This window comes from Botryllus schlosseri, chromosome 11 (genome assembly GCF_051294905.1).
Source record: "Botryllus schlosseri isolate E-star chromosome 11, Bs_hap1, whole genome shotgun sequence".
In the NCBI taxonomy this organism is placed as follows: domain Eukaryota; kingdom Metazoa; phylum Chordata; class Ascidiacea; order Stolidobranchia; family Styelidae; genus Botryllus; species Botryllus schlosseri.
The window spans coordinates 23,565,357-23,586,357 of NC_137246.1; the positions used below are offsets into that span (position 1 = coordinate 23,565,357).

Here is a 21,001-nt window from a genome sequence, read left to right on the forward strand (position 1 = left end):
GAGTCAAATTTGTTTTGCATAGTTTTTGAAGACAGCCCAACAATTTCATGGGGTTGGCAAAAAAATTTGAGAAAATTTTTTTTTTGCGTTTTTGGGCAAATCCAAAATTTTCAAACTCTACGTAACCCGCGAATATTTGTCGGAATGAATTCAAATTTGGTATGCGTCGTTTTTTAAGGCAACCTAACGATTTAATCAAGTAACCAGCAAGATTCAGGAAAAAAAGTTATTTTTGAACAGCCCTACTGTACAGCAATGTACTTCATTCAGAGAAATAGGAAAACGGTTACAGACATATCTTAATTCCCGTTGAAAGCTTTTACGATGTCGAAATCTTGTCGGCATATATTTTGATTTGATATCTATAATTCGATCATTGAACTCTGAAATCCTCTAACCACAATCAACATCATATAAATTATTTATAGAACATGCTGACATGGACCTGTGGAAACTGGGTGTATGATTTCAGAATGAATATTCTGTTCGAAATTCAATATGTAATATACTTTGGGTTAGAGTCGATGATATCAGATGAAACGAAATAATTTGTAATTATGTATGTCGTATATTAGTGATTTTTTTGATGAAATACGATTGCAAATGGTCATTCATCTTAATTGACTACACTACGGTGTATATTTGTCAACTATGTACATATTGTACACTCAATTGTAATATTTGACCTATTTTTTATATTTCGGGGGTCTATGTGTAAAATAACGATATGGTGAGTGCATTGGCCAGGGTTATAGAACCCGTGCTTCGAAGGGAGAAATGAGGCCCGCGAGTTTATTTTATGTGGTTTGTGAACGTCGCTAGACTCAACAGTCTGATAGTTTGAAAATGAGTAAGCCAAAAATTATATTTGAGTAAACAACAAATGTCATAGGCTTCACATCAATGGATCTTATCATGGGATCAGTCGTTTCTAATCGATACCTGCAAGCGGTTAATAGCAGAATTATTTTGAAGAATAATCATTTGGAACTTTACGTATTACGGGTTGCTAAAAATTATTGTTCACAGAATCATTTCGTTCCCGAGACTTGTTTGCCAGACTTATGGTGTCACCCCCATTTTGAAGATATAGGGTGTCGCATTATAACCAACCGTATTGGCGTCGTGCTGATGCCTGTTTTCACATTTCTGATCACTCAAAATTTAACACTGGACTGTGTATCTTCAGGTTTTTGATCACAGACACGTGGATAATACGGGCCTGATGTTTGATGCAATTTGTAACCACTTGAAGTATGCTACCAACAAAGGAAATATTCGGTAAGTCCTTTGATGTTCGCTCTGTGCAAATCTTTTTGCTTTGCCGAAAGAGCGAAGTCTTAATGTCACCGTTTCTGAAACTCCTCACGTCAAATAAGGGACTTATGGACTTAATAAAAAGGTTAATGCTATATTGGCCTTAGAGCACCGGAGAACTCCTGCGTTACTTGCGTTTGAAATCACACAGATTCATAGATTGCATGTAACAAATCGGCAATCTTTTATAATGAAAATATGCAAGGGATTTTGGGAAATTCTGATATCGATTAAACGCTATCAAAGAAAATGGGGTGAATGATGCTCTGGGATTTGACATGAAAGAGATTTCTGACATTGATATTTTTTGTTAATTCAGCGTAATTCATGCATACACCTGAGTTGACGGATTTCATAAGGGCTGATTCAGTTTCGTTATATTTCAGAATTGTAAACATCACTCATCGCTGACATAATATTGAGCGAAATACAAAATTTTGTATCCTGATAAATCACGAATCGCAAAGCGAATACTCGATTTACGATTTTCATTTCGGTAGCGTTACTGGGACTTAAATGACGCAAGTTTAGTCTTACAAATTGCTACAGACTTCGAGTATCACCTAAATACCCTGTGATCTCGGATTATAGCTGGGGCTAACATCTTCATTAAAATAACAATGATCCGTGTTCGTTGTTAGAATACAGCATGTTGTTTTCATTCACGAAATAACGAAATCATAATCCGAGTGATTTCAGCGGATAAAAAAAGTCAAACGACGCTTGTTTTTATAGTAATTGCAGATGCTGTGAAGCTGATCGATAACTTGAGGTTCTCCATTCCCGGATCGACAAGAATCCCGGACTATAGATTTTCGCGTTTGTAATTTCTCGCCTCATTTTGTGCTTTTATCGGGCCAACGATTTTTAAAAATCAATATGTTTGTACACCACTGACACCACTGCGTTCAAACAGGTGACCGGGGGATTATATACACGCCATTCCACACGAAAGCTGTCAATAAGCTCCAAATGATTATTTCCAAATCATCAACTTGCTTTGCGGCTTTCCGGACGCTAAATAAGACGGTCGCAATTCGCCATACTCAGTCTATCTCATTGTTTTATCGCAGATCTTGCATCACATTCTTTCCACCAAGATCAGATGATTACATGAAAGATTTCCGCGTTTGGAATCCGCAATTACTCTTGTACGCCGGATACAGACAGGAGAACGGTAACATTATTGGCGATCCAAATAACGTGGAATTTACGGAGGTTGGACGGAGTATTTTTCACCGATTTCACAATCGGCGTATAAAACTTGCCGATGTGTTTATAGCTCTGCGTGAAACTGGGCTGGAAGCCGAAAGGAGGAAGGTTTGATGTGCTGCCTTTAGTGCTTCAAGCTAAGGGGGAAGATCCTGATTGGTATGAAGTTCCGAAAGATCTCATTCTTGAGGTTGGGCTTCGACACCCAAGGTATATTTATGAGCCGTAGACTTTTCCTTCTATGAATCTTCACAATTTTACCTATTTGTTACACTTAATTGGAAACCACCATTCATTTGGGCATGATTATTTTATGAAGTATGACGTATATTCGAGATTTACGGATCATGGCTTTTCGCGATCCGCATCTAAAACTGTTCAATGATATGGAATCCCGATGCAATCTGGATCCAGTTTTCTTCTTTAATGCCAAAAGTAACATCCAAAAAATCATCAATTTCCCCTTGTGACGCAATGCAAAAATCTGCCGAGCCCAAGTTCATACAAAACATCAATGCAAACAAACAGAGAGTCAATTTCTTACAGTAGAAATCAAGAATCATGTCCTGATCCGGATTCGGAACTCAGGTAAAACACGTGAATCCGTATCCAATCCTGTTTCAGAATAATATGCCCGATTCCTGAACAGTTAGAAACCCAATTCCTGATGCTGTACATCTCTATTATATATAGAATATATATGTGACTCATTGCAAGGTGCTCAGAAAATCGAAACAGCATATTCTACCTTCTACTCGTCAGTGGCCGAAATGTCATAGGGACCAGTCGTTTGTCAATAATGTGGATTGGAGTGTATTATTTCAAGGTTTGACTGGTTTCAAAATCTGGGGTATAAGTGGTTCGCCGTGCCTGCGGTATCAAATATTATGCTCGACATCGGAGGAATAGAATTTCCTGCAGCCCCATTCAACGGGTGGTTTATGGGTACAGAGATAGCGAGAGATCTGTGTGATTCATCGCGATACAATGTATTGCAGGTAACAAGCATTGTGCAGGGTCTAATAAAGGGTACCTTAAATACTGATTTCGCTTGTGATTCCTAGGAAGTCGCCCGTAAGATGAGTCTGGACACGAAAAATGCGTCATCACTTTGGAAAGATGTTGCAATGGTAGAATTCAACATCGCTGTACTTCACAGTTACCAGGTATATGTCTGATCTGTAGATAGGCCAATGAAATTTGATCTCGAATATCCTTATCTGCACAGTACATCTTCAGGTCTGAGTAGATGTCCTTACACGGGTCGGTAGATTCGGATATATTTTCAGTTATGGTCCATGAGTTGCGTTACGGTCCGAGATCCTTGCCATTTGCAGTGGTATGTAGCATTATAAGTAGGGTCGCATTTAAAACAAATAGTCTTTTAAAAATGCCAATAAAAAATTATGTTTTTTTCGAAAATTGTATAATTGTGTAATTATGCTTAAAAAACGGGTGCAGCATATACAATATGGAATCGTTAGAACCCTATAAATCATTGGTACGGAATGGATGTTTTGATGATGATGACGCCTACCGTAAATATGCTGCATAATAATATCGTTGGGTTATATTTTTCATCTGAACAAGTCACACACAATGTATAATGCGATAAGACACAATGCGATGTCATGAACAGATAGGAGGATGTCGAACGACACGCATCAGTAGCGATCCTTTACTCTAACACCCACCTCGGCCTAGAGTGCACGATGTCACAGTTCTTTTCGATGCTGATCTTTTCGAAGCCGCGGCTCTTTCTACTAGTTCTTTCCATTCCTTGTGAGTGCTTTCTTTCGTTGGGTCTTTTTCTGAGCTTTTTTGTCGCCGTAAGAACGGCAACGGCGAAAGAAGAGGAGCCCAGATAAACCCCCGACGGAAATCGGACCGGGTCCGTCACATTGGTGGGCGCTTATCGTTACCACTACGCTATCTCCCCCGCTAACGATGTACACCTGGTTAAAGATAACTTGTATCTGGTTATGACAGGGGTCGGAAGCCTTTTTCGTCAAGGGGAGTTATATTCACCCTATATTTTCAATTGTCACTGTCAACACACTGTGACGTCACAATTAAAGATACATGGCGTCATGGCTGAAAAACAACATTAAAAACATGTTTTTAAACAAGGACCATGTTTTAAACATGCTTGCTTCAAGTGCAATTATAAGGGACCTGTTCTGTGCCATAGTTGTATACACGTGTACTTTCCCCTCAAGCGGAGTTGCTTAACGCTGCTTTGAAGAATTCTAATTTCGAATATTTCGATATTCCTATACATGTATGGGCATTGGACATCGAGACTTTACCATTAATGCCACTTCTCGAACTCTTCATTATTGGATGATGGAGGTAATTACGGCATCATCTTCTCCTAACTGCAGCACACGCATTTTTTCGAGTTCAAGTGTTTGTATCAAGCGCGGCCGTAACATCAATTGAATGAATTTTGTGAATGATACTGCTATACTAGGGTTGCCATATTTTAGTTTCACCATAGTGTCCTATATGGTGTCGACACAAGCAAATCTCACGGTTCAATGAAATTGTATCACGTCACAATTTCCATTTGGCTACAGGCAATTTGACGGTTATCTTTGACCGGCTTGCCGAGCATTAAATTTGATGAATCGGATATCAATCGAAGGCTGACTCTGCACTGATTACGAAAATATAAATTTTATTCCGCTCGCGGCCCTGGAACCCCCACAATCAGCCCCCAATTATTCATTGTCGAGTAGATTGGCAGTGTGACGCAACAATGCTGTCTGGCGAAACTAGAGACTAGCTCAAGAGCAAGGATGCGGCCGAGAGGCGAGAGTGGGATCAGCTGACGTCGCGGCAATAGCGATGTGCAAACGCGCCACAGAGAAACGATGCGCTGTTGATACTTTTTCTATGCGTTTCGGTACAAGCGAGCACACACCAGCCTTTCCTTGACTTGTAAGGGTAGAACTGGGTCCACGGAATGTATTAGGGCCCTACCAATTTTCGCGCAATATCCTTCAGCTGATAAAGATATGTAGGCTACGTCTAAGTAGTCTACATTGGATATGTCAGATTATTATGATATCGATTGCCTTAGCCCGCTTGTTGCGTAGGGCTCCAGAGACACGTCGCGCTGTTGATGGCGGGTGTCGATACTTTCTATAGTCGCTTTTATGGTTAAGTGTGAGCAAGGAGCATTGAGCATGAGCAATTGAGCATACATTACAAGCTTTTATTTTATCCGTATGGGTAGGACTTGGTCCGCGAATGCAGCAGGTAAAATGTTGATTGTTGAATAAAGTTTAACAGCAGGAGTGTCGAATTAAACTGGTATCGCTGTCCGGATTCAATCCGTTACTAGAAAGCTTGCGGGCCATACCTGCCAAATGATTCCAAAATGTTACCACCAAATTCATACCTTTGTTTTTCACTGGAATATATCTGATATCACTATAAACGTTGACGTTGGAATTTGGTTTAGCATTTTTCAATCACCAAATAGGTTTTTTGAATGCCGGGGACCTTTTGCGTCAAAAGTAATACACTGGTATCACAGATATTTGAATTATATTCATTCTGTAGCCTGTATATATGTTCCTAATGTAACTTACGTAAAACGGATTTGCAGTATTTTTTCGCATCTGTGAATAACTGAATGTCCATTGTCCATTCGGCCCAACAGAGTTTGCACTTTTTCGCCTTCTCGGAATTTGGCAAGGTCACCGACGTGGTGCTTATGGGGACTAGAGTGAAAACTCAACACTGTAGTTGTATTACTACAATATGATATACTTACATTATCTAAATTTGCTGTCTTGAGTGAATCTTATTACTTGAAAGGATATTTTTCTTACTAGAAATATCTCTAACAGCTGAAGGATTGCGCGAAAATTGGTAGGGACCAAATACATTCTGTGGACCCAGTTCTACCATTACAAGTCAAGCGGGCTAAGGCAATCGATATCATAATAATCTGACATATCCAATGTAGACTACTTAGACGTAGCCTACATATCTCTATCAGCTGAAGGATATTGCGCGAAAATTGGTAGGGCCCTAATACATTCCGTGGACCCAGTTCTACCCTTACAAGTCATGGAAAGGATGGTGTGTGCTCGCTTGTACCGAAACGCATAGAAAAAGTATCAACAGCGCAGCGTTTCTCTGTGGCGCGGTTGCACATGCTATTGCCGCGACGTCAGCTGATCCCACTCTCGCCGCTCGGCCGCATCCTTGCTCTTGAGCTAGTCTCGTTTCGCCAGACATCATTGTTGCGTCACACTGCCAATCTACTCGACAATGAATAATTTGGGGCAGATTGTGGGGGTTCCAGGGCCATGAGTGGAATAAAATTTATATTTTCGCAAGCAGTACAGCGTCAGCTTTCGATTGATACCCGATTCATCAAATTTAATGCTCGGCAAGTCGGTCAAAAATCACCGTCAAATTGCCTGTGGCCAAATGGAAACTGTGACGTGATACAATTTCATTGAACCGTGCGATTTGCTTGTGTCGACACCATATAGGACACTATGGTTTCACTAATTCCAGACGCTCTTCAGCGCCCACTATCGGATTTCAAATGAGGTGTGAGTACATTGTCGATCAATATGACGTCACACCAGCAACGCTTTGTCTATCGACTAGAGGTGGTTACGAAGCCACATTTTTTCAGCCCCCTCCCGCCGAAATAAACACTGATCTTGGCCCCCCATAGGGTATTCGATGTAACTTCTGGGGTCTTACTATACGCATCTGGTCGTTAAATAAGTTGTGTCAATAATATTGGTTCTTCCATATATTACTGTATAATTTGATTCTCTCTCCGCCCACATGGCCAGAGTTAGCGGTAGAGCAGTTGGAGGATGATGACTTCGAAAATGCAAGGAGCGTGATTGTTCATCGTTAAGTCATGTTCATGACACGCCGATAAGATTATTTATCAGCCTAATACCGGTGCGCACTGCACCACTGAGCTATATAAACACCGCACATCCGGTGGTTTCCAACCTTTTATGGTCGCGACTCCCTTTCTAATTTGAAAATATGCCGTGACCCAGCTCAAAATTTGAAGAGCTGATTACTAATTAAATGTCGGCACGTTTGCCCAGACTTACTCACGGCCTATCTTGGAAGCTAATTACGTTAAACATCTTCTTGAACCCCAGAACAAAGGCAAACTACCCCCAGGTTTAGAACCACCATCATTGAATATATCATCCAAACGGCCTGCCCGAAACCGACTATATGGAGATACTGTTATCTTGTAATTGCCTGTTATCTTGTAATTGCCATTACAATCAGACGTCTTTTTGTAAATGAATGTTATTTTTTATTTATTTTTGATCGCTGTTTTTGCCAGGGTGATAGTCCCAATATTATAATTAAATGTATATGATACTAAAACGCCCGCAGCGCGGAGAAAAATTTCATGTAGCATAAAAATGCCCAAAAATAATCTTGTGTATGTTGATTTAGGTAAAAATTATGAGCTTACTTAAAGCCTTCAAAATTCCGGACATTTAGGTATATTTTAAAAATTCCTCCCGGACGCAGTTTTTACAGTGAAATTCCGGACATGTCCGGGAAATTCCGGACGTATGGCAACCCTATGCTATACTTGCACATATTGCATATACGGGGCCACATTTATTGACAGAACTAATTGAAGTGTTTTTTTCTCTCGAAAATCAAGGGCCAGGATACCATACGTTTGAGATCATTCATGAATTTCTCACGAGTTACCTTCGGGGTCCATCGTTGATAATGTTTTGTTGAGACTTGTTGTTGTGTCGTGAACACCGGTAAAATTGTCGCTATTAAAAATATTCGAATCGTTAACACATGATAGACTAGGGTTGCCATACGTCCGGAATTTCCCGGACATGTCCGGAATTTCACTGTTCCAACTAGCGTCCGGGAGGAATTTCTAAAATATGCCAAATGTCCGGAATTTTGAATACTTCACGTAGGCTAATAATTTTTTTTCTTAAATCAGCACAAAAACAATATTTTTATGAATATTTATGCTAATGCATGCGTTCGTCTTTATTCTGAGGTTTGCGGATAGGTTGAACGTAATCAGCTTCCAAAATAGTCCGTGAGTAAGTCTGGGAAAAGGTGCTGACTTCTTTTAGTAACCAGCTCATCAAATTTTGATCTGGCCAACGGAACATTTTAAAATTGGAGGTGGAGTCGTGACCATAAAAGGTTGGAAACTACTGGATGTGTGGTGTTGATAAAGCTACGTGGTGCTTACCGGCATAAAGCTGGTAAACAATCTTATCGGTAGGGCATGAACATGACTTAACGACGTGTAATTACGCTCCCTGTATTTTCGAACTAGCTCTACCGCTAACTCTGATCATGTGGGCGGAGAGTAGTATCTACATGGTACGACCAATATTATTGACAGAATTAATTCAAATAAGTTAACGACCAGGTTCATATAACAAGCACCTCCCAGAAGTAGCATCGATTACCCTATAGTGTGGGGTCAAAATCATTGTTCATTTGGGCGGGAAGGGGCTGAAAACATGTGCTTTCGGTCGCGATTACACAGCACCATAGCCACATACTCCTAAACCGGATCGTGACCACCTCTGGTCTATGAGGAAAAGCTTTCCCATTGTGACGTCATAACTCATTTTGAAATCCACTAGTGGGCGCTAAAAAGTGTCCGGAATTTAGGTTACAGAAATATGGTAACCCTATGATAGACCGAAATAAATGAAAAATTACTTTGGGAACATGCATACAATTCCAAATTCGCATTACTTCACGGGCTGCAATATTCTCCCCAACGGACCGCATTTGTACAGCGGGTGCAGATTGTAAGAGACAGGACTATTCGGCGCCTGTACACGTGGACATATCGAAATTGCAGGTTTCAGCCAACATACGGTCATGGTTCATTTCGGCCCTTGCTTACGCCAATACCTTCTGTGGTCGTTAATGTATCCTAATAATAGTAGTCATCTAATTTGTCACTCCAACCCATTTCAGTCCGATCGTGTCACGATTATGGATCACCATTCCGCTTGCGACTCCTTCATGAAACATTTCGCAAATGAAATCAAAACTCGTGGGGGTTGTCCTGGCGATTGGGTGTGGCTGACGCCGCCGATTTCTGGAAGTTTGACCCCGATTTTCCACCAAGAAATTCTGAATTACTCTCTGAACCCGTCGTGTCAGTATCAGGTCGGTGGGATACGATTTGTTTTACCTTGCTGCATCATAGCATCGCCCTGCTATTTACAGCCGAATCCATGGAATTATCACGTATGGAAGGGGAGCTCAGCTAAAATCAAGAAACCGAAACCTTTCAAAAGAATTGCAAAGTAGGCTTACTTGACTAGACGGGAACATTAAGAATTGTGGTGAAGGCCCGACATTTGAGCATGTGAAATTGAAACATAATGAAACACGACAGTTGAGCATACGACAATTGATCAATGAGCATGGGACTTTATAACCCCCATCCTAACCTAACTCAACAACCATAACTCCGAGATTGACCCAACTCAAACCGTAACTACAACTCTAACCTAACCCTAAATCTAACTTTAACACGAACTTAATCCGAACTTTAACCCACCCACATATTGAAGTATTGCATGCTATTATGCCCAATGCACATTCCCCATATATCCACGGAACAATTGAAACATATACATTGTGCACAGTTGGGTGGAAAACATAATTGAAATCTACTCATAATGACATGAAGATTGATTCATCATGATGACCCATCCCCTCTCTTTAACGGCCGCGCTTTTACGTACAAATGTTGTGCCGCCGCATGCAGATCATGATTGTTACTTCTCCTTTACCATAGGTCTGTGTTGATAATGTCTTCGATGATGGGAAAAGCAATGGCGAATCGCGTCAAATGCACGATTCTGTATGCCACGGAAACCGGAAAATCGTTGGAATACGCCAAATCGTTGAAGGACATATTCAACCATGCGTTTTCAGCAAAAGTAAGCCAACGCTTTGGGAGGGGGACAAATGCCATTGTGGTTAACAAGCCCGTTCACGCTCGATGAAATTTGAACTGTTCTCGCTAAATTCCTGTGTTTACAGATGTTTTGCGAACACCAATCTCTCGCGTTTATCACTGCTGTAATTCTACACAGTGATTGAAACCTTTATTCATAAATATTGTCCAACTTAAATACAGGCAAAAATCGCTTTAGCCCTAATGGTACGTGACATTACGTCGCACAATTACTACGCATATAGTTAAATATTTGGAATGTTTTCCGTTAGCTCTACCCGCAGCCCAGGCTGCTGCACAGTGTACTGTACTATTGTACATGGCTGTTCCAGTGTTGGGATGACTCGAGTCATGACTTGACTCGAGTCAGACTCGAGTCACCTTTTTCGTATGACTTGACTTGACTCGAGTCACATTGCCAAAAATGACTTGACTTGACTTGACTCGACGCTTCAAAAATGCAGATTGACTCGTGACTCGAAGCAAAATTTACGAGTCAATTTCAAGTCATCAAGTAATCGATGTCGACAAAATCGCCGTATCTTGTATAAGTTCGGATTGTTAACCGATCACTCATTGATGCATTTTACCGAGCCTCCATTGTTACATCACTAATGAATTGATCGTTAACGCAGTGATCGGTGCATATAGCTTACGTTGTCGCAAACTTGCTCACCTCAACCAACCCTCTTGCGTGCTTTAAATCGAACGAATATCGTCCGACGTTTATAGTTGTATATCATTGATATATAGGCCTATGTGGGAAGGGTATTGCTCCATATCATTTTATGGAACTTTTTGATGCTTCATATGCTATCCTATATTATAGCTTCTTCACGCGCGAGCCGCATATCAAAAATTGTTGCCTCAAAAGAGCCGCAACACAAAAATTTATATATAGGCTACCAATTTATTCCGTCACAAGGAAATGTAGGGTATCGAATGAAGTTTATTATTGTGTGGTATAAGACGATGCGTCTCCATCTAGGCTGCAGGGTGTTGGAAATCGGACTGATATGACGTCAAACTGTGCGGAGCTCGGTAATCATAATACTTCGTAAATATGTCTTTTTTGGGTTACTCGTGGCACCTAAGGTTTTAGTGTTTGGATTCGTATTGACGTTTGAACTGTAGCTTTGTGATTATTGGGCGAATCTTGACGGAAAAGGCACAGTGGCTTACGTTCATTATTACCGAATGCGCATTGCACAAGCACACTCATTGGAGAGCCGCAATCAAAGATTCAAAGAGCAGCATGCGGCTTGCGAGTTGCAGTTTTCCCACCCCTGTTATATATAGACTGAGGCTATACCGATATAATTGCGTAGTTTGAACGTTCTACGTATGCACAAGCGATAGGGGGTCTTCTTGCGTGCTGTATAATCAACTCTTTATTCGTTCCTCGATTCAGAATAAATGGGACTCCATCTTTATTTAACACAGTTAGCAAAATGCAATGACCTTGAATCATGTATCGTACTTCGAAAATTCAACTTGACTCGACTAGTGACTTGACTTGACTTGACTCGAGTCACCTCCGAAAATCGGGTGACTTGACTTGACTCGAGTCACCTTTGAAAATCAAGTGACTTGACTTGACTCGAGTCAAAATCTGCAACGACTCGAAATGACTCGTGACTCGAAGGTAGTGACTTGATCCCAACACTGGGCTGTTCTACGACTTTATATGCGATGGAAGGAAAGTAACTTTCGAAGTATTGACCATATATCATCTTGGAATAGGCGCATGCTACAGCCGGTCCCAGTCATGTCATTCCGCTAGATTATTTTTGCTCTCTGTAACAGGTCGTGTGTATGGAAGATTACGATGTATCCAATCTCGAGCACGAAACCTTGCTTCTGGTTGTTACAAGTACCTTCGGAAACGGCGATCCCCCTGAAAACGGAGTGGTAAGTGATAATATTTCATCCGTGTTATTTCTGTAGTATTGATGTATTTGAGTAGCATTCGTCATCAGGCAGTGAAACTGCACTGTGCGTACAAACAGGCCTTGGTGAAACCATGTGCCCCTGTTTTGTATAGGCTTTCCAGTGCTCGCGAGTCGCGACTCACATAGTACTAACAAGGTCTAGCACTCCACCAGAAACGTAGGACGGAGAAAGCGATGTTTATCAATTTTTTCCAGTTTACCCAGACGCTATAATCGCTATCCTTCCATATATTAAAAGGAGGGAACCCAGAAAACACCAATCCAACGCGGGTCTTGTCGTGTTACATTACTTCTCTACGAGGGTGTGCAATATGATCAATGGATCGCATTCCTTAGTCATGCCATTGGTATTCGGAAAGCGTATGCTAAAAGAATCCCAATATACATGCACCTGTGCTCGAATGTATAATATACCTTGCCCCAGCATTCTTATTATAAGATTAAAATATGTTTGTGTTTACATTGTTAGTTGATGATTTATTTTCCTGCTTTGACAGAACTTGGCGCAAAATCTTCTAGAGGTTTCAAAATCCGAAGCGAATCGGTATGATTCCAGTTGACGTTAGCTTTTCAAAGTCTTCAATTCTGTAATTTCTATCCAGGGAAGACGTCAAACAATATTCCAGCATTCACAATGTTACACGCCGTTCGCGCCGCTTGAAACGTGAACAATCCTGTTCCTCAGTCTCCAGAGACGATTCTGCTAATATCGCAGAGGCGGCAGGATTCTTATCTAATCTGAGGTTAGGATTTTGTTTTGAAATAATCTGGTCTGTAACATCAACTTGAACAAACGTTACGGGTGTAAAACGCTGTAATGCTAACAATATTCATTGTAGGTATACATATGTATGGATATATAATTTGCACCATGAAAAGTATGCTGAACGATAAATGGAGCACGTGAACGTATTATCCATGATTAAACGCGGCATTCCGAAATGTCTTGAATATAGGCTGTAATAGTATCAAAGTGTTCGTGCGTTTAAACATAATTTCGGTATCTTACGAAGTTCCCAGAATCCGACTATTTCTCTGAAGCATCATCAGTGAAAATCCACCGTGAACCAACTCCCTCTGCTGAATAACTTGGTGATCAATCAACATCTGTACCCTGTAGGCAAAAACTAGACACCGTCAGCATGTCGACACCGCAGTCCCGAAATAGACAAAACCCACGTTTATAGTCAAGGTAGAATTTTACCGACCTTATGTTTCACTGGGAACCATTTAAACATTGCAGATTTGCTGTTTTCGGGCTGGGATCGAGAGCCTACCCTCACTTCTGCGCCTTCGCCCACGCGATTGACACGCTACTCGGTGAAATGCAGGGAGAGCGATTAATTGAAATCGGCGAGGGCGATGAGCTATGTGGTCAAGAAGAATCGTTTCGTACATGGGCCAAAGACGTTTTCAAGGTTTTTATGAGGGAACTGGTTCTAGATATCCCGGATATAGATAGAGCGAGTGGCTTAAATGGGCATTTTGATTTATCTGAAGAGCGTGACCTCGATAATAATAATCTGCTAAACACCGGAATGTTTCGCAGCAATGAACTGTTGGAAACTAAGTATATTTTTCGTCACCAGGCGGCGTGCCAAACATTTTGCGTCGGTGAAGGCGTATCGTCGGACGCCGCTAGTAAATCTCTTATGGGGCAGGACAGAAGTTGGAGTACCAACAAATTCCGAGTCACATCTGACATTGACGACGATGTGTCTCCTGATATCCTTGAAGGTAACTCAGTCGAACTAGAATAAATGAAATTGCTAATTGATGACATTCTAATAATACATAAACCACAGTAGTTGGTATTGTTCAGTTATGGAAAGAACTTTTATGTACTTTGCAGGTCTATCGAAATTCCACAAAAAGAAGATATCTCTTTGCTTGATGAACAAAACAATAAACCTGCAGTCAAAGGAATCTGGGTGACTATAATATATGCATGTCCGCGTAAATGCGTATGTCTGACATGTTCTAAAGACAAAAGGCTTTTTCTCAATAGGAACATTGGCTTTGTCTAACCCAGACCTGGGCAAAGTGCTGCCAGCGGGCCTGATGCAGGCCAAATGCGGCCCGCAGAGCTATTCTGAGCGGCCTGCGTGCCCGTTTGTTGGAATTAAAAACATAAAACCTACTTTTGAATATTGCTGCATGGAATAAAACCATAGACTGAACCATAAACTGAACCGGAACGGAAGTTTCTGTACATTTGAAGCTTGTTTAAGTGCCCATTAATATGCCGCGATTACGCAGCCTGCGTCCCTCGCAGGTTTGCATGCGTAATGATCACTCAAAATAAAGCCAATGTAGCAATGTATGTCGTAAAAATTTAAGTTCCAAGAAGTCCATCTTTTCTTCTAGTTCAAACCTTCTTTGTTGCCATTGTCACATTATGCATTGCACGGTCTGTGCTTCAAATTGTTTCGTGATAGGCTATACGTTTCCAAATACCATTTCGTAAAACGAGTCAATCAGTGATAGTTTTTAGGGATGGTGTGAACGTGAGGTTCACGTTCGCGTTCTGTGTGCGAACCTCTGAAATTTAGAGGTTCACGTTCACAAACGAACCTTGGTAGGTTCTGCACTGTGAACCTTTTCATATATTACGATTTTCACGTCAGTACAACATCTTTGGCTGAATTTCATTGCATTTCAACTTCAGACCACTCTATACATGGCGCTGGAAGCATAAAAATCAACACTAAACGAGCATGTACTTTGCCGATCTCAACGATTTTACACGCGTTGTTACAAAAGTTTATACTGGAAATATTCAGCATTCCTTTTGTGAATATTTAGTGACTCTATGCTGTTAGCTTGACCCGCGATCACACACCATCAAGAACGAAATACACTACATGTAGGTAGTCAACGAATGATGATTCTTCAATCAATTAATGAAACTGATAAGAATAATACATCGCTGTCTAATGTATAGAAACTAGCAGACGTATGGGATCCATCTTGATGTGATATGTCTCTATATATCATAGAAATCAAATCCGTGCGATTGGGGTGTTGGCTGCTGTAAAACTTGTTTATGGGTTAATATCGTTAGCTAGTCTAGAAACCAGTTTTACGCTCTGCTCAATGTCTATGCAACAATAGGCAGACGGCAAATACATTGCCCGGTCCGGCCTAGACCGTTACGACGTAAGCTTATATTCCCTTGCAAGTTCTTGTCGAAATTGTTGGCAAAGCAATCGAAGATATTGATTTTATGGAATTAATGTAGCATTTGATGGCTCCAGTTAAAACATTAGACGAAGTCAGCATGTACTTTAGCATTGCGACATAATATGACCTGAGTCGTCGCTAGGTATCGTGTACATTAATACATCATTTTACTAAAATGTAGGGATGGAATTATCTATATGACGTCACATGACGTCATGAGGTTCACGTTCGCGTTCACACAGAACCTTTCAAAAAGGTTCGCGTTCACACGAACCTGAACATTTCAGGGGTTCACACCATCCCTAATAGTTTTTACTGCGAGACATCATCATCCATAAAGGATGAACGGGTATGTCAAAAAAGCAAGCCGAATGCTGAAATTCAAAGACGGTATGGAGCACTAAAGTATAAATACATACAGTAAATGACGCACCTCAAAATTGGAGGGGGCCTAAGCTCGAATGGGACTCGAAATTATTCGGTGAATAAACATATATCTAAGAGTCGCTTTCAGAAATATATAAAGCTTCGGTCAAATTTTCTTCGCGCGATTTATCGTGACTGGATGTTTTGATATTAATATGGGTACCCCGAAAACGCCTAATTTATAGAGATCAGCATTTTAGAGTCGGCCGTTATCGCGTTACAACACACCACGACATTGGGAATTACCTTTAGGCTAACACGCGACTCTGCGAAGTGTGCTGCTAAAAAGATCGGCGGCGAGGAAACTTGACCAAAAGTACCGCCTCGTGCTGGCCGAAACCGATATGTATTAGTAATTAGTATATATGCCAATTCGGAAGGCAGCGATCAAGACAATAAGCTTTCTAGAATCCCAAATACCTTTCAATGTCTTAATATAAAAACGTGGATTAATGAGAATTCAAAATGTATCATGTTTACCATTGTTTCAAATTATGGCGGAAAATAGACAGATTATTGGTTTTTGTTAATTAACCGCAATTTTCTCATTATGTTATATCAATGTATATTCACTGAGCAGCATTAAATAACAACAAATTCACTGCTTTCAATTTAGAAATAAAATTAATACGCTGAAAAATATAGCTAAACATTTTGACTCGGCCCGCCAACGCATTTTCTGTTACTCATTTGGCCCGCAAAGAAAAATAATTGCCCACCCCACCCCTGCTTCTGTGAGTTATCGAAAAAGAAGGCTGGTCCAAGTAAAATACATGGCTGTGAGTTAATTGAGGTTAATACATGTAATCCACTGAGATAATTTCTCGAATTTGTTTTTTTACATTCGTTATTACGGTGTCGCGTTCCTTTACATCCTTAAAGTTGAAATGTCCTCTCTGAAGACAACTAATTTTCCAGGCGCACCACCCTTCTCGTACAACTAGATTGTCCGGAAAGCAGCGACATTCAGTATCTACCCGGTGATCATCTTGGGATGTATCCGCGTAATCAACCAGAAATCGTCAACCGTGAGTAAATTTTCAAGTCCATTCCCGAACAGAGACGGAAGGAAGTCAACTTGGTAGATCCCCTTCCCAATATTTACAGTTTCACTGACTTTTTGTGCTGATGTACGTGTACTTATTGCTTTGAAGGACGGACGCGTTCCTATACCTGTAAAACATATACACTGTTGTAATTGCGATTCATAAGTAGGCTACATTTCTTACTGTCACCGTTAAAGGGTGTTATAGTCGCTCGCGACCAAATAAATCAGACCCAACTATACGCAAACAGTTATGATCTGAAAATGAAGTCAACTTCAATCACCGTTTGGTCGTCTTCTATAATTTCAGGGGTTCTCGCGAGGTTATCGGACGATATCGACGAAGACACTCCGATACAGCTGCAAATGTTTGAGCAGAGAACCACGGCATTAGGTGTGAGCAATGCGTTCAATTTCTACTGACGAATTGTTCTCGTGTGTCTTCGCTTGTATACGGGCATTCGTATTTTTCTTCAAGAAGCAGATTGGGCGTTCCCATTTATAAATTAAGTGCTGCTTTTTCAGTATATACTCACAATCAAATTTGTGTTGTCCTGTTAACCGAAAGTCTCGCCTAGATAATCACTGAACGGAAATGCACCCACCCAGATTCAAAGTTTGCTACATTAAGTCGCTTCTAATGTTTATATAGCTTACATGCCACCGATTCGGTATATATTGTTTTCCCTGCCTACAGGAACCATCAGTAATTGGGTACCCGATAAGCGCCTTCCAACATGCACCCTTAGATGCGCATTTGAAAGGTATCTGGACATCAACTCTTGCCCGACGCCATTGTTGCTGAAACTTTTCGCGGACTGCGCGACAAACGACAAAGAGAAATCGAGACTACAGGAACTTGCTGAGGTTGGCAGTAATGTCCCTTAGCAACTACTATTTTTACATCTGATGTTGTCAATTTTAGTGGCAAGATCAATTAGGAGACTTACATATAGACTTCATATTTGAACCAAATATTGATCGGTGTCATTTGCGAACAAGATTCTCCTGAAATGCAAATCCAATGCTCACAACAAATCGTAGCCCAGAAAGCAGCTTATAATAACAGAATCGAGACATTTTAACCTCTGATACTTAACAAGCATAATATTTTCGATAGGGAAAGTCGAAATACGAGGAATGGAAGTTCCATTACATGCCAAACATACCCGAAGTGCTGGACGAGTTCCCATCCGTTAAAATCGAAGCCTCTCTTCTTCTCAGTCAATTGCATCCGTTGCAATGTCGCTATTACTCCATTAGCAGTTCCGCATCGGTGCATCCGGGACAAGTCCACCTAACTGTATCAGTGGTCAATTACAACACGCAGGGTAATGTGTGCACTAGAATTTGTCTCACGAGTAATCTAATCATGATTCCAATATTTCTACGTCAGGTGGAAAAGGACCGATGCATCACGGTGTGTGCTCTACATATTTGAATAAGGCATCGCATGGTGACGAAGTACATTGTTTTATCCGACCGTGAGTAATTTTAGCACGAAGTCAAAATCACATTACGATATTTCATTACTGTATCGAAGCAAATATGCATATTGCCTATGTTCAAGGGTCCTTTCAGCAGATCTTTGTGAATGTTAAATGCCCCATTCATATTCAGCGCCACAGAATTCCGCCTACCAGACGACCCGACGAAACCAGTTCTTTTGATTGGTCCTGGTACCGGAATTGCACCATTTCGAAGTTTCTGGCAACAGCGAAAACATGAAATAGAGAACGGTTAGATTCAATTTGCGTTTCAATATCCAAATGCGAAGTCTTTAATCCTCTCTAATCGCTCATCTGCAGGTACTACCTGCGGCGAGATGGCTTTACTGTTTGGATGTCGACATCCGGAACAGGACCATCTTTACAAAGAGGAAATCCAACAAGCCATGAAATATGCAGCTATCACCCATCATGAAACGGCCTTCTCAAGGCTTCCTGATCAGCCTAAGGTAAAAATCCAAATCCAATATCTTATATCACTGATCCTCGAAAATTTTAGAGCGCAACCCAGTTTTATAAGGGTCTCACGAGAGAGAGAGAGAGAGAGAGAGAGAGAGAGAGAGAGAAGGGAGATTTCGTAAGGTCATATAGTCAGCACCCCCGCTTTTCTCTCCTCCATGCTATCCGTGGATGCTGAGCGCCTGCAGGATAGCTGCGGATACCAGTTTTCGAGTCTTTGGTCTGACCCGGCTTGGGATCGAACGCACGTCCTACCGATCAAGAAGCCGGACGCATCACCATTACACTTTCTCGCTCGGTTTACACTGGCTCACTCGCACGACCCATGCAGTCATCCGCAATGGGCATGATCTGAGACCTATATTGTTAGAAGGATATTTTAAATCAAAGATACTACTCAAAAAGCACCGGAGAGGGGTTTATTTACTGTTCAGTATATGTGATAAGGTGATAAACAATTAAACGTAGATCTGGAATGTTAAATGTTAAACGCATGTAGCAGGTTTGGTTTGATACCAATTAGGTTTCAAAATATGGTATACGTGTATTTTCTACCAGTGGTAGTAAACGTATAGCAGCTTTAGTGCGACCGACGTGTTAATTGTTGTGGTATACGCTGCGATTAACTGCTTCCATGGTCTAGCACGCTAGCAGTTATGCAACACGTATTCTGCATGACAGACATATTTTGGTGTCAAGTTACGCATTGCGGAATAACATATAGCGACCGCTCTGATTTTTCGGAGTTGCCGCCCTCTGGAATCCCGCTTCTAGTTATGAGACGATTTTTCGCATATGGAAGCCAAACCACTTGCATATGCATTGAATCTTCAGCAATATGTACAACACGTCCTGAAAGAGAGACTAGCCGATTTGGCGTATAACTGGCTGGCGGAAAAAGACGGTCACGTGTATATCTGTGGTGACGTCACGATGGCGGATTGTGTCAATACGTCTCTGATCGATGTGATGGCGTCCAAAGGCAAAATGAATAACAGAACAGCTACGGATTTTATCGCCAAATTGAAAGTAAGCACCGTATATGCTTTGTATCCACTTCACACTTCATGATTTTGCCGGAGACCTTCGCAATATGTTCCTTTTCATTCAGGAAACGAAACATTTGCATGAAGACATATTCGGTGTTACTCTGAGGACATTCGAGGTTAATAACAGAGTTCGAACGCGACAAATGTCAAGGAGGCAGAAGCACTGAGAAATCAACGAATTTTTCAGCCGTGATTCCACATATATGTTTGATGTATATCTTAAGAATTTATCTATTTATGTATATATCAGCGTTTATGATATGGTACGTAACTTACAACTAGCCTACTTCAAGCTCAGGATTTTTTGAGTTTCGTCATATAAGGAATAAACCTCTTCATGCCTATCTGATTCATTTGTTGACCATTAGAGGTCGTTTTATGTGCTAAGTTTTTCTTGAACAGCTTGTGCTTTAGCACAGTGGCTCTCAACCTTTTTGACGTCGCGGACCGGTAAAACATCAAATATACATACCAGCGAACCTTCAAAAATCTAAATTAAACCTAAATTTAATTACGACAAATGTATGCAACTCATATGTAATATATTGGAAACTGAATTTCATTATTATATATTTATGTGTGGTTCTATTCTATTGAAGTTTCTGCAGGCGAAGCTCGCAAAGTCCTCTAAAGACCGCTAAGTTGATGATGAATGAAATGCGACTTTGCTGTTTGTTATATTCTTTGGTATACTACAAAGTGTCGCTTATTGCGCTGTCGGAATTCAACGAACTTTGAAAATCTCCGTAGCTTTAAGTTATAACTTTCCGAAACAAGTTCTAGGTTACAACATTACAGCACTTGCACCATTGACACAATCTCTGCCCTATATAGCATAATAATCCGAACCTAGAGAAAACATT

General features: G+C 40.9%; 1 protein-coding gene across 1 annotated transcript in view; it reads left to right on the top strand.

The window, feature by feature from the left end:
• LOC145449406 (nitric oxide synthase 1-like) overlaps positions 1-20,487 on the top strand; it is a 32,793-nt gene extending 12,306 nt beyond the window's left edge. Inside the window, exons 9-31 of the mRNA XM_080327758.1 lie at positions 1,190-1,281; positions 2,391-2,535; positions 2,600-2,739; positions 3,356-3,527; positions 3,594-3,695; positions 9,523-9,717; positions 9,778-9,857; positions 10,355-10,499; positions 12,323-12,427; positions 12,966-13,012; positions 13,071-13,211; positions 13,712-13,886; positions 14,058-14,205; positions 14,321-14,399; positions 16,996-17,105; positions 17,433-17,516; positions 17,820-17,989; positions 18,243-18,453; positions 18,519-18,606; positions 18,743-18,861; positions 18,931-19,079; positions 19,924-20,118; positions 20,201-20,487. Of these exons, the coding sequence (XP_080183884.1) occupies positions 1,190-1,281; positions 2,391-2,535; positions 2,600-2,739; positions 3,356-3,527; positions 3,594-3,695; positions 9,523-9,717; positions 9,778-9,857; positions 10,355-10,499; positions 12,323-12,427; positions 12,966-13,012; positions 13,071-13,211; positions 13,712-13,886; positions 14,058-14,205; positions 14,321-14,399; positions 16,996-17,105; positions 17,433-17,516; positions 17,820-17,989; positions 18,243-18,453; positions 18,519-18,606; positions 18,743-18,861; positions 18,931-19,079; positions 19,924-20,118; positions 20,201-20,305 (2,997 nt within the window). The 3' untranslated portion in view covers positions 20,306-20,487. The remainder of the gene's footprint in view (positions 1-1,189; positions 1,282-2,390; positions 2,536-2,599; positions 2,740-3,355; positions 3,528-3,593; positions 3,696-9,522; positions 9,718-9,777; positions 9,858-10,354; positions 10,500-12,322; positions 12,428-12,965; positions 13,013-13,070; positions 13,212-13,711; positions 13,887-14,057; positions 14,206-14,320; positions 14,400-16,995; positions 17,106-17,432; positions 17,517-17,819; positions 17,990-18,242; positions 18,454-18,518; positions 18,607-18,742; positions 18,862-18,930; positions 19,080-19,923; positions 20,119-20,200) is intronic.
• The last annotated feature ends 514 nt before the right edge of the window (positions 20,488-21,001 follow it).